The following is a 14,223-nucleotide window of genomic DNA, read 5'->3' on the forward strand; positions in this document are numbered from 1 at the left end:
GGGCTATGCGGTTTATCACAGCAAAAGCCTTTCTGCCATTTGGTGAGGCCTCACCTCATCGTGCAGGGTCCAGACCCAGAAGCCATCCCTCTCGATGGATTCTGGTTGTAAGGATGGGCATTTGATGTGTGTTTTAAAGTGGCTCCAAAGCAATGCTTGAAATGACATACCGAGCAGCTAACAAATACCTCAGCTAAATTAAAAGAATGCGGAGTTGTCAGAGTCTCCAGAAAACTGAAATCGTAGTTCAGTCAAGTGACGTTTTTAAGGGATGATTCAGTACACCGTTGGTTTTCCTCAGGAGGAGGAAAAAAACCTGCGTGTGGTCAGGCCCCTGCATGTAGCACGGTGTCGTCCTCCCCGCCTCACGCCCTCCAGCCCGGGCCCTCCACCCCGGGCCCTCCGCCGGCACCGCCGGCCGCCCCGGGCCCTGTGGGCGGGCGCGGGGGCGGCCTCCTTCCCGCCCAGCCTCCCTCAGCCCCGCCGCTTCCCCTGCCCGCCCGTCCGCAGCACCGGGGCCCGGCTCGCAGCCCCGCAGGCCGCGCCGCCATGGGCGCCGCCCGCCACTGCCGGCTGCTCTTGCTGCTGCTGGCGGCGGCTTGGGGGCCGCGTTTCTCGGGGGCGCTCCGCTCCCCGCAGCGGCGGTGGCCGGTGCCTTACAGGTGAGTGAGGCGGGAGGGGGCCCGGCGGCCGGAGCGGGGGAGAGGCGCGTCCCCGCGGCTGCCCGGCAGCGCCGCCCGGTCGACCGGCCCGGCTGCCTGCGCCTAACCGCCCGCCTCCTCCTCCTTCTCCAAGGCCCGTCAGCTTTCCGTTTGTTTTGTTTGTTTATTTAGTTTTTAGACTAAAAAGGCCGTGAATAGTGTCCCCTTTTTAATCACGGGGGTATTTGTCATTTATACGATATTTGGTGTATTTAGCTCACATGTATAAGAGAACGGGTGCCCCGTCCCTGGCTTAGAGCTGCGCTCACTCTGGCAGCAGCAGGATTGCTGCCCCCCGGGAATGACTGCCCTTGCTTTAAAGATGCTCCTTTAATTCCTGTTTTAGCAAAAAGTTGCGATGAGGAAGTCAGGTTACGATTTATTTTATATTTTAAATTTAACTTTACTTCATACTTCTGTTTATGATAAGTGAAATGGTATAAAATCCCGTTCGCTGGTCCGGAGCTGTCTTAGCTCCAGACCTGGTGCTGTTGGGGAAAGCAGAACAGTGCACGTTTCTGCTGAAGTGAGTAGCTGCGGCTTTGGCTATGCTGAGGAAATAAGCCTCTTCGGGGGAAGGGCTATGCTTTCTTGTGTATTTTGTGTGGGCTTGCTCTTTGTAAAGGGAGGCGTTATAGTTTAACTGCTATCTAATGCACGCCTGAAGTTTTGAAATCCTGTTGCATAATTCCTATCAGTTAAATTTGTATCAGGTGATGGCTGAAGGAGCTGATCTTGCAGTCACAAGGCATTCGGGTTTTCCAGCAAGTTCAGGCAGTCACAAGGCTGGGTCTCAGGATGGTCAAAACTGGAGTACAAGCCTGTCGGTGTGAGACACTCAGAAATGTGGTATTTTAATGCTTCTTAACATGCTTGTTACCTTCTTGTCACATTCAAGGTGTGGTGGGAGGGGAAATTGAAAATGTAGGGTGTGCAATTTAGAAACAGGACTTAAATGTGTGGCTGGCATAAGTCTTTGTTTTCTAACTGTGTGTTCTTTTTCCAGCCATGTGCTCTTCCCCCCCCCCCCCCCCCCCCCCCCCCCCCCCAAAATAAAAGCAGACGTGCTGGAGTACCCAGCAAGCTTGGAGAAGAAGTCCACAGGGAAAATCAACAGCATCTGAGCAGGGCTACTGACCTTACTATGGCTCAGGAAGTCCCGTGTCCTTGAGTCATCTCACGGCTGGGGTATTTGTGCCATTCAGTAGCCCCAGGCAACTGAGCGTGTTAGACTCTCGGGCTGTGCTCTGTGCAAGCTGTGTAAGCCAATCTGTCTTGGTAACAGGAATATAGGAACCTTGTTTTAAGTGAAATACAGTGAGTGAATCTGAAGGAAACTGGGAAAGGAAGACTTGTCAGAAAGGCTTTTTGCTGTTTGTATATAGTGTGATACGTAAGCGGATTCAGTCTTCAGTTTTTGAGGCTTAGTAGGAATGATGAATAGAAACAGTGATCCTAGCTAGGTTCTTAGACCTCCTTATCTAAATTAGCATAGAGGAATAGAATATTTCTTTCTGATATTGGCAATATTCTAGAGTAAAAATAGCTCCATCTGGGGAGCTCTTACTATAGAATAGTTTCCCAGAGCAAACTGGTCAATCCCTGTGTAGACAAACTGTTAGGAGAATGGTTTTGAGGCAGATCTCAAACTGTCCTCTACCCAGCATCTGTGTGTCTCTGATTTTGTGAGTATAAGTCACCCTTTGTAATCTGCATCATTTCCACTCCCTCACTGTCAGTACTGTGTACAACATGACTTGCATGCACGAGTCTTAAGTCCTGAAGTCCTGTTTCTGCAGGCGTGCCCCTCAGCAGCCTTACGAACTTGTGTACTCCAAGTGTTGCAGCATCTGGATCACAGAATCTGTCTATGGGGACACCCGGGCTGTCCCACTCAGGCCCTTAGGAAGCCATGAAACAGTTAGTCCAGCCGTGAAGCTACGCTTATCATTCTGTGTGCTTCTCTTTCTCAACACAGGCGCTTTGATTACCGTCCAAAAACTGATCCTTACTGCCAAGCTCGTTACACCTTCTGTCCCACTGGCTCTGCCATTCCAGTTATGAAAGAAGAGGATGTCATTGAAGTGTATCGATTACAGGCTCCAGTATGGGAATTCAAATATGGGGACCTACTAGGACATTTGGTAAGGTGATGGTTTTGTTTATCGAAGTTATAGTGGCAAATTCAGCTGAATTCAGCAGCAGGTGTCAAGAATGGGAGCTGTACGGTTGGGATATGCTTGTATGGAAGAGTATTGGAGCACACAGGCTAGGCTATCTATAGGAAAGATACCCAAAGAGCAGTAAGGTTCAAACAAAAGTTACAGAATTTAGCTCAGCTAAAGAAAAGAGCATGACCAGCACTGTCAGTGGGTTTGAATGTGTTCCCCCACGGAACTGCATATTGGGACTGTTTTCTATATACACACCATTACTTTTTGGGTATCTTTTTTTCTGCGCTAGCACTGCATCAAGAAAATACATTTATTTGTCCCCTTATATCAGATGAAATGCTTGCTTAGTGTATTAACTTTTCTGTTGTTAAAAACTTATTTATTTATGTGAACATGGATATCTGTCAGGAGTGGACAGCTAGCTGGTCAGAATGGTGGATCATGGGGAGTTGGTTGCTTTTACGGTTCTTTCTTGAAAGTTATGATCAGTATTGAATTAAAGTCTCCATTCATGGAGTCATGCAAATATGAAAGAATCTCAACTTTAGTAATATTTATAGCTATAGCAGTAGCTTAATTAAGCTTCAAAGCATGATCCCTAATGAATAAAGGAGTGCTAGTGAACGTGAAATAGCAACATCAAAACCAAACACAGAGTCAAAAATGGAAATAGCTTCAAATATCGTTATCTCAGTTGTTAAACTAAGGTTGAATTTATGTGTTTACTATACAGCTTTTAAAAGAAATATTTATCTCATTCCTTTTGTGGCTTTCATTACTAAGATCTGTTTTTGCTAACTGAGTTCTGCTTTTTATTTCTTTGATACACCTGTGAGGTTAAGGATCCAAAAGTAAGCTTGAGTTTTGATGATGAGCTCCCACTGAGTATCTGCCTCCAAATAACAGAATTTACAGTGGATGGATAGACAACCACTGAGACAGTGTGACTCTGTGATAAAAGTATGTGTTTGATATAGTCTAGTATGTTGTGCATCAATGCTACTGAATCCAAGATGTTATAGGAACCCCTTCCCTTCTCACCCTGTTACACAACAGCTCCCAAGCGTCTTATTTTCGGTTCAGGTCAAGCTGAAGTTGTTTTTATGTTAAAGTTTTGGGGGTTTGGTTGTTTTTTTTCTTTTTCAGAAAATTATGCATGATGCTGTGGGTTTCAAGAGCTCTCTAACGGGCAGAAACTACACAATGGAGTGGTATGAGCTCTTCCAACTTGGGAACTGCACATTTCCACATCTCCGGCCTGGCATGGATGCACCATTCTGGTGTAACCAGGGAGCTGCCTGCTTTTATGAAGGAATAGATGATGCACACTGGAAGGAAAATGGAACTTTAGTTCTCGTGACCACGATATCAGGTAGATTTCAGATGCTTTGGATAGTGCTAATATCATAAAATATAGAGTCAGCCGTGTCTTCATGTAAAGCAGTATCTTTTAATTTATGTTTTGTAGGTTATGCGCAGTGTTAGTCACTGATGCTAATTTCAAACTGAAATACTATCTCTGCACTCTCTTTAATACAGAAAGCAGTATGAGGCTGCTGCCTTTTGAACAATGCACACTGAAGAGTTGTTAAATGAGAGTCATTTGGTGTTGCTGTACAAAAACACTTGAATCTCTTGAGTGTCAAAATAGCAAAACAGCTTATACAGAACCATTAGGGACTCTTTTCACATGGCTTCACCAAAACAAAACCTTCTGTTGTGAAGTGGCAGATGACTGCTGAGATAGAAAAACTGGTGAAAATGTGTACATTACTAAGCAAACAAATAAGGCATATTTAGAAATAGTCTCAATAATATAAAAAATGTTAATATCTATTTCCATCTCCCCCATTATGTGTCATAAAAACTGCGCAGATGTCCCCAGTAAGAGGTCTCTGTCATATGTCGTAGAACAAAACCAGGATTTACACCTCTAAATATGTGGATGGTCACCAGAATAGCTTCCTGGTATATACTGAACACTGAAATCCTAAAATAAAAAGGTCATTTAAATAAATCTGGTTGATTACTGTAGTAATACAGTGAATGACTTACGAACAAAGTCCACTGAGGGCTTGGAGAGTTGCATTTTGTGTGACCGAAACCACTTACTCCCCGAAGTTAGCATAGCGTACAAGGCACAGTGAAGAGTTACATTACAGCTAGTATGATGTGGTGCTTTATGTTTGCCTGCTTCCACCTTTTTAGCAGCTTTTCTGGACTCAGCTTCTAGATAATCTATCCAGTGCTGCTAAGAAATTCTAGGCTGTTCTTTAAGCAATTAAATAAGCAGAGCTGCTTTCCTGTGAGTTTGTAGCTCATGACTGAAGTCTTTGATGCCTGATATGGTTGGATTCTTTTGTATGAATACCAAGTTAAATATTTTCATACAGTTGTGGAACTTGTAATGCTTCCTGCCTGCATGGATTATTTGATGCCTAAGAAAGGTGAGGTTACGCTGGTGCCTTGTGGAGGCATTGTTATGGTCCTCCTTGTCTCTCTCGCTTCCTGTTTCCATGAAACTTTCAGGAAGGTAGCCTCTCTGAGAGTTTTGAATTGTCTGAATCTGACTGGGAATCTGAAAGTTACTGTGGAAGAGGGTGAATGGATGCAAGCACAGATGGACAGCCTCATGAGCTGAACTTGCTTCCTTCAGAGAGCAGGCAAAAAAGCATCCCATCTCATGGGAGAGGGCTTTAACGTATGAAACAGCTGGACCTTCTCTGCCCTTGTGAGATCCTGTAGAGCTGTTTGTCAGCAGTGTCAGAGACTACAGTGAAGCAATCTCGTTTTCTTTTAAAGCCCATCGGCCAGGTTGTTACTTAGGGGTATGTTTCTCCTGTGGAAACAGGGCAGGAGTATCCAAAGTCTGATTTCTGGTTGTCTAGGCATTTTCCAACAGATTATCATGGAGCCATGCATTAACCTGTAATACTTTTGTTTAATTTAAGATGTTAAGGTCAGAGCTTCATATTAAGTCCATCTTGGTCTTGTTAGGAGAGACAAATCCTTTTCAATAACGTGCCTTACAGAATACACACTAGGAAGCTAATCTGGTAGGAATTAGAAAGGATAAAGGGGAGCTTCAAGCCCATCTACAGTGTGTAGTAAGTACAGTTCTTGAGACAGGTTTAATGACTTGCTGTTTTATTAAACCAAGTCATGGGCAATTAAAAAAGAAAGTATCCAACACTTTCGCTAAACAGAATGATTGTTATGTTTACTGTGAAGCCCAAAAGCTCTTAAGTGTGGAATGAAGAACAGTTACAATGGGGTAGCCTAGGAGGTAGATATGCAGAGCTTTAGTTACTCTGAGGTAGTAGCTTGCACACATGCCTTACCTTAGGGTAAATGTGTTTACTCTCTGATGAAGAGTAGACTGAGCGATCTGACCTTTGCAGCTTGTATTGGGGAGAGATGCGTGGCATGCAGTGCTCTTCATTGGTCTTGACGAATGCAACATTGCAGTGAATTCAGACTTAATGCAAGAGGCTGGTGGTTGTGTGCAGGGTGGTGTTAGTGACACAGATCTGCCTGATGTCTGCCACCCCTGAACTGCGAGGTAACTAACTGCTGCCAGCCTCTTGGCTTGCAACAGTCTTGCCTGTCTTTCAGCAGCTACCAAGCACAGTTACTGTACCCACAGCAGTGACGCTTTCAGCTAAAGAGAGATCATGACTTGGAACACTGTCACGATTGCAAGCTGTCGTCTTGACTGTGTCTTCTGATGTATCGCACAAGAAGAATCTGCAAAATTTGGTCATGCTATGAATGTGAGGTGCTAGGTGGATCTGAGTCACAGATGGTTGTACCCTGTGCCGTGACTGAGGAAAGAGAGGGCGGGAAAGGCTAGGCTGAAGTGCAGTGCTAGGACTATGGGAAAAACAAAAGAAGGAAGATCAGTCCTGTGCTTCAGCTCTGTTTTGGGGAGGCAAATGCATCACATGTAAGGAGCTACTGGAGGGATGAGCTGAGTTAGAGGTGTCTTCCTCATTCCAGTTGTGAAATCACCAAAACACTCCAAACATGTATTCTAAATAAAAAAAAAAAATCCACAAGGTCTTTAAGTTTACTGGTCTTCACATCCCACTCATATTGTTTGGCTTAGTTCAACTTTGCTGGCTGAGGAGCTGCTAAAACAGCAGCGTGTCTCAGTCTAAGGTTTCTTTTGTGGAGACACATGAAAACTTCTGCCCTGAATTGCTGAATTTAGTTAAAACTTGAGGAAGTGCAGAAACGCCTGTAGCACTGGTGAGCACTTTGTCAGCATCTCTTGTAGATTGTACTGCCTGCCCTGTTTGTCTATGTGGATAAAACAAAATGAGAAGTGTCATGGTTCTCTGGCGTTCGGATGTTCTGGCACAGTAGCAGGAAATGGGGCAGAAAAAGGAATTACAGTTTAAATAACTTACATGTCAATATAGTTTATTCAGTGGGGTATCACTTCTCCCTCCAACCTAAGCCTTGTGTCTTTGTATGGTTAGGTAATGTTGTAGGTAAACTTTTGCAGGGAAGGGAGGTGAACCTTGAAAGAGATGGAAAATATTTTGAGTCGTGTATTTGTTACCTTGTCTCTGTAATACTTATTTTCATCTCTTACAGGAACCATGTTTAATGAAATGGCAAAATGGGTAAAATATGACAATGAGACTGGCATTTACTATGAGACCTGGACAGTTAAAGCAAGTCCTGACAAACAATCAATACTATGGTTTGACTCTTATGAATGCTCTAAATTTATACTGAGAACATACCAGAAGCTAGCTGACTTAGGAGCTGTATTTGAGAAGATACAAACAAACTATACGAGCATAATTTTATTCAGTGGAGAACCTATTTATTTGGGAAATGAGACATCTATTTTTGGACCGCTAGGAAACAAGACATTGGCAGCAACTATAAGAGACTTCTACCATCCATTCAAACCTCATCGGACAGTCGGAGAGTTTTTTGTGGATCTTTTAAAAATAATTGATCGTGTCGTCTTGAATCATCAGTTTTACCTCTTCTACAACTTGGAATACTGGTTTTTACCTATGAAGTACCCTTATCTCAAAATAATTTATGAAGAGGTCCCTTTACCTATTGGAAGCAAAACATCCTTTGGTGTATAATTGCTTACTGAAGAACCGAACTTGCCCTTACGTCAGAATATCCTTAAGGATTTTGGAGCGCTACCATGATGGTATTGAAGTGTTGTATATTTCACTGCTAACTGCAAAAGTTGTGTTGGGAAGGCTTTGCTAGACCACATGAAAGACTATGCCTGTTTTTCTTATTACCTGTATAACAAGTTCATGAACTCCTCAGCGTGTCTGACTTCTGGCCAGCTTCCGTGCAACCACGGACACCTGCTGCCTGAAGGTAGGCTGATGTGGCTCTTCTTGCCTGAACTCTGCAGTGCCAGAGGGTGAGTGGGAGGCAGCCTGCCTGCTCTGGTCTCAGGCGCGCTCCACATACATGGCCATGTGGCAACAGATAGCACGTGGCCGCCAACAGAGATGGGACACAAGCATTACAAGGACCTTCTGGTCTGACCAACTCGGCTAATCCGTGTGTTGGAGCTAACAAACCTGAGTGCCTAGATGTGCCCGATTCCCTCAACATGTGCCTTAGATCGGTGTTTCTGTATTCCTTTGGTTTGTACAACTGGGACCTACGGACTGTTCTCTGGTTCATGACGTAGGTGTTCTGCGGGGTGGGAAGGGGCAGTGGGTCTATTAGAAGATGGCATGGGTGGTATCTTTTCACCACTTTGCTTCCTTCACCTGTACTGTAAACACAATACAGATGGCTCTTCCTAAGATTTGTGTGTGTTTTCTAGCACAGATAGAAGGCAAACAGCCTGTTTTGATGTCAACTTTGATGCATAACTGCAGTGTTCTAGCAGTCTCGTGTCTTAAAGTCTACTTGAGGCTTCAATTAAGTCAGTTTCATAGAAGTTGTGTTTATATTCCTTTTAAATTTCTTTAAAAAACATGGAATCCTTAACACGAAAGAAGCAATGACAGTTTGTGGGGTGTCAAAGTTGCACTTAAAAATCTGCGCTTGTCACAGATCTGCCTGTAAAAAGCGATTGCAGCCTCTTACTGGCAGCGGTGCTTGCAGTCATGGTGCTGTGCCAGCTGCGGTGTCCTTGAGTCCTGTTCCAGGCTATGCCTAGAGCAGCTTGGCAACTAGTTCCCTTTAAACCCAACTGACCAAAGCCAAGGGGACGCCGGCTTTCTGGAGACCAGTGAGGTGCCTATACACAAAAAATACACCTGCACCAGCATAATCGTCTCCAAGTGTACACTGCTTGCTTACTTTTTGTTTTGTTTTTTTTTTTAAACTAGTTGCAGAATGAGTAGCACTCCTGCAGAGGTTATTACTGCATCATGGCTAAGCAATAACACAGGAGCCCAACTCTGCAGTTTCATTTGGCTTGAGCCAAGTTAATAGCCTGCTGCAGCCGAAGAGGGGAGTACACAGTGCGAGTACACAGTGATTTGATGCAAATCATAAGAATGGCAGAAAATTAACCATGTATTAAAAAGTCACTAAAATTAATTAGTTGAATTGCATTATCATGTAATGGGATGAGCATGAGAGCTAGTGTGAGAGGAATGAGGTGATGAGAGCAGCTCTGTTCTGTAGGGGAAAGCTGCTAATTAGTCCCACTGTTATGTGAAACTTCCTCTTCTGCCTCAACTTGAAAGACTTTACTCTTTGCAGCCGAAGTAAGTCACGAGCCCTTGCTTTAACCAGCTGAGCTTCAGATTCTTTAGATTACCCACCAAGAAAGTAATCCAGGAGGCACTAGGGAAGATAAAGGGGTGCAGCAAGCCTGTCTACAGAAGGTATGTTCTTGCTGATCCATGTTTTTATGACTTCAAAACCCTCAACAATGTTGAACCGACATTTATCTTCTCAGGAAAAAGCCTCAACCTCAAAACCAGTGTCCAAAGCTCTGAAGGGGAAATAGGATCATGGAACCAAGCCAGTAGAAGCCCCAAAAGCTTCTTCTCTAGCATTTGCTAAAAAGCTTGTAGGATTGATGCAGCTAGAGACCTTTCAGAGCCTGAAGCAGATGCCATGGTGGGGTAGGTCATGCTCCCTCATAGTAGGGTAGAGGTCTCTGCTCAGCCTGACAGTGCTGTTTGTTTGTTCACAATACTGTACTTCCTTGTCTTCATACAGGACTTAGGGAGCCTATGCACCGAAGTTATTCTTTTCCCCTAATAGCTGGAGTATTTTGTGATGCATAGAAGAGCCTTACAGAACTGGAAATGCCAAATCCTGAAATACACAGCTAATGGGAGCTGAATCCCACATGTCAAAGCTGCCTTGTCCAGCTCCTAACAATCAAAAAGATGGGTGCTTGTGGACCAGTAATACCTAGAGAGATTATACAACAACTGGGCATAGCTGACTGGTTGCAGAGGTAAAACCTTCATGATTATTAAAGAACTTGATCAAAAATAGTGGATGTCTATATGAAAGAAGTAATCACTTTTCATGTCTGTGGTCAAATGTAACTTCATGGTTCTATCAGTACAAGTTTATAATATCCTGGGCTTTTTGTACCTAAATAACAGCCCTTCTCTCTTTTCCTATTTCATCTGTACAATCTGGTTACCTTAGCATCAACTTAACTTAACTTGAATCGTAATACTCTGAATGGTACAGGGAGTTGCTTCAAGGAGAAACAGTTACATCCTAGCATGTATTAGTTGCAAGTTAGAGGACAGTATATTTCTAGCAACAAAAAAAGATGACAGCTGGACAGTTATTTGTCGAGGATATTGCATCCCTTCCAGGCAGAAGCAGAAAGAAGCAGCTATTTGAGACAGAATCTGTGAGTGTATTCAGCAGCAGGTCACACTGACGATCATTTGATGATTCCTTTATGCAGCCATGTGTGTATGCAAGTCTGTTTCGCACTTTGAACTCTATCCTCAGTTTAAAGGTACTGATTATCAAGGTTGGAGCTGCCCTTTTTTTAACATACAGGAGTTCCTTCTGAGGCCAGTATTTATCCCTTCTGGGCACAAGTGTTGGAGAGAGAGCCCCTCACTTTCTTTGCTTCTCTCAATTTGGGAGTTTTTGTTCAGAACCTTAAAAGCTAACTGTTCAGACTGAATGCACAGCCGGGTGGAAATAAACTCCACCAGCGCAAATGACAGTTCTGGAAGAGGTGCAGTTGTTGACTAATTATTGCACTGGAAATAGTTTCACTAGCATTTAGACTGAAGTTAATGAGTGCAGTGCTCTCTTGTAGGCAGAATCCAGAATCCTTGAGTTAGGCCTATAGAGTTAGATCCAAAATAACACTGAGGTGATGAGTAGGCTACTTCTGTGAAGTTTAGACAAGCCCAGAATAGATCCATAAAGGTGACACTTTTTTCACTTAAAAAGCAATGTTTGTGACAACTAACAGCTTCTGTACACCTGGTGATCTGTTGTCTGTGCTTGAAAACCACCTATTTAGCTCAAGCATTTGAGGTGGATGTCTTCCTGCTGAAAGTCACACAGGGGAGCAGGAATAATAGGATCACACCTAACATTTCACTCACAACCAGCTGGTATTAGCACTTGCCTGATGATAGGAACCAGGGGACTGTCCTAACTGCCGGGCTCAAGGATAAGCTCCTACTTTCTCTTTTACCTGTCTCCAGTGAATGTGTCATTGAGTCATTACTCATGCTTTGAATACAGGAGTTATTGGTCACTTTACACTGTGCTTGGTTCTGCTCCTTGCTTTTATGCAAGTTAAGGGTAAAAATATGCGATCATTCTGTAATAATACAAAAATTTTGAAGTCTGCACAGTGGTCTTGTGCAAAACTGCTTAATTTTTATACCACTGAGCTGCTCAGGGCTGTAACCCACACTTCACTCCAGGAGGGTTCTCAAGCAAGGCAGTTCCTGGCTTGTCATACATCAAGGTCAAATAGAGCAGGTGGCTCCTGTTCCCCAAAGGACCATGCAAGGAAAATAGCTGGTACAAATGCTTTCTGCCTTCCCCCTCACAAACCCACTCACAGATGTCCTGGATTAGGAGAGCTGCTGCCTTCAGTACCATAACTGAGGATGGTGTCACTGATGTTGAGGTTCTTCTGGTTTTGAAGTCACCACAACTAGGGAATAACTTCTGCTCTTCCACTTACAATGGAGTCTAAATTGTAAGTCTAAAGCATAAAAAAACCCCACTGTCAGCTGCTGATTGCAAATTAGCAAAATTAGATAGTGAAAATAGACCTTACCAGCCATCCAGAGAACATTGTATTTTCAGTCTAGGGAAAACTAATAGAATTAAAGAATCCTCTCCCATGTCACATCACACTTAAAATTTAGTATTAATGGTAGACTCGGCCTGTGGCGTTCTGTGATTAAAAACTGTTATTATGAATGAGACTCCTGCAAGGAATTTTCCAACTGATACCATGCCATCTAACATAATACTATCAAAATGGCTGTTGAACGGTTAGAGCAAACCATCACCTCCTGAAACAGTTTAACTTGGAGGGTTCCTGTCACCGTTGAGAGTCAAGATCCCTTGAAGGGCTCGATGCTGCAGGCCATGGGAGAAGGGACTGTTCTAAAGCCTGCCTCTTTCCTGCTGCGTTAAGGCTGTTACAGAGTGCAGAGAATAGCTTTTGGGTGCCTGAGCCTCTGAGGGAAGAAAGGAGCCAGCCATCAGGTAGGTCTGCAGGACTTCCAGCCCAGATACTCTCTTATTGTCAGACATTTCAGCTACAGAATTAGGAAATCAACCCTTTTCCTCCTCTCCCCCTACACTGCCGCCCCCCCCCCCCGCCCCCAAACACTCAAGCCTTTGTTTGGAGGAGGGTTCAGGATCTCTTAAATCTTGCTTCTTGGGGATCAAGCAGCAAAACTGGTGTATGATGCTACACCCACCAAAGTTCTTGCCTTACTAATGTTTAAATGGGCTTTTGAGATCCAAGCTGCCCGATTGCCCGTTCATTGGCTTCAATCTGGATTACACAGTTCTTTTTATCTTATATCCATACAAGACTATACAACAGATAAAGTACAATACAAGGAATCCCAAGAGTCTTTCTCCTTACTCGTATAACAAACCACGACAGCTGATCTTTGTGCAGGATCGTCCTAAAATGGGAAACTATGAGTTTTCTGTCATGCTGCAAGAGTGCAAGGAACAGAGATTTTCCTCTGAAAGGTCCAAAGCTGTCCCAGTTCCTCAGCATTTTGCAAGGAAACGCCATCGTACAACAGCACAGGTGGAAGACAGAGCAGAAGGCACGGCCACAGTCTCGGTTTCAAACCACATGAACTACAACAGCCAGCAGTGGATGTGATCCTACAGGAAAAACCTAACAAAAAGGATGAACACAGATGAACATACAGAACATCTTAAGGTTAACTGTGGTTTCACTGTCCTAGTTTTGATACAATTAAACTTCAATCATATCTCCAAGGAACATGTTTCTACAGCATCTGTATTTTAGGAAAATGAATTTAGTTTGTAGTCTGAACTACAGACACTGAAGTTCTGAGTCCCTTTAAGATTTCACAAATTTCCTCATGATTTAATGCTCCAGTTTTAGATACAGCAGCAGCACTTATTTTTACCATTCTGTGTGCAGCCAGCTAGGCTGGCCAGAAGATGCAGACAGATCTCTGAAGTAATGTAACAAAGTTTAGGTTGTAGTCAGGCCTACTCCAAATATAAAGAGGCCTAGTTGAACCCTGCTTTAAATTCACAGGAAATTAATTTGGCACACATCAGAATTTTAACAATTGGAATAGATATAGCTAATTTATACCTATGTAGTTAGATCAGTTTGCATAGTATTAGTGAAAGTTTCCGACTTAAAAAAAACCCACTTAAATGCACAAGTTTGTAGCTTTAGGTAAATTGCAGGAAACTGCAAAGTTAATGTAAACAGCTGCTCTTAAATCACTCACCTTTTCACTTTTGATATATTATCTCACGGTAAACTAGCGTAACTGGTGAGGATTACCTCAGCTGTTTGGCATCAGCAGCTTTCAAGAGTAATTTTACATCATAAAACCTGAAGTGATGCAGCACTTGCCGTTCAGAGGTAAGATTTGTGACTGCACACATTAACAACTCCTACCCAAAACTGGACAACCAAGCCAATACTGGATTATCTTCTGAAAACAAGAAATAAAGGTGAACCCAGGGAAAATTGTTTTATACAGCTATAAGACACCCGTGTTCATGTTTCTAGTGAACTTCATGACAGTCTGGGGTACTCTTGTGTTGTGGAAGGTGGCACAGCTGAGCTATATGAGCACACGGACCACACCCAAACGAGACATAAACAGCACATGCCAATAATGGGATAAGATTGTGAGACT

The 14,223-nt window shown here is 43.5% G+C and overlaps 1 protein-coding gene across 1 annotated transcript; it reads left to right on the forward strand.

Annotated features, from left to right (window-relative positions):
- The first annotated feature begins 549 nt into the window (after positions 1-549).
- Positions 550-8,579, forward strand: CLN5 (CLN5 intracellular trafficking protein). The gene is made up of 4 exons (XM_050914991.1): positions 550-662; positions 2,680-2,845; positions 4,022-4,247; positions 7,478-8,579. The coding sequence occupies exons 1-4, from the start codon at positions 550-552 to the stop codon at positions 7,987-7,989; spliced, it is 1,017 nt and encodes a 338-aa protein (XP_050770948.1). The 3' UTR covers positions 7,990-8,579.
- The last annotated feature ends 5,644 nt before the right edge of the window (positions 8,580-14,223 follow it).

The sequence above is a fragment of the Gymnogyps californianus genome, chromosome 1 (assembly GCF_018139145.2).
Source record: "Gymnogyps californianus isolate 813 chromosome 1, ASM1813914v2, whole genome shotgun sequence".
NCBI classification, from domain to species: Eukaryota; Metazoa; Chordata; class Aves; order Accipitriformes; family Cathartidae; genus Gymnogyps; species Gymnogyps californianus.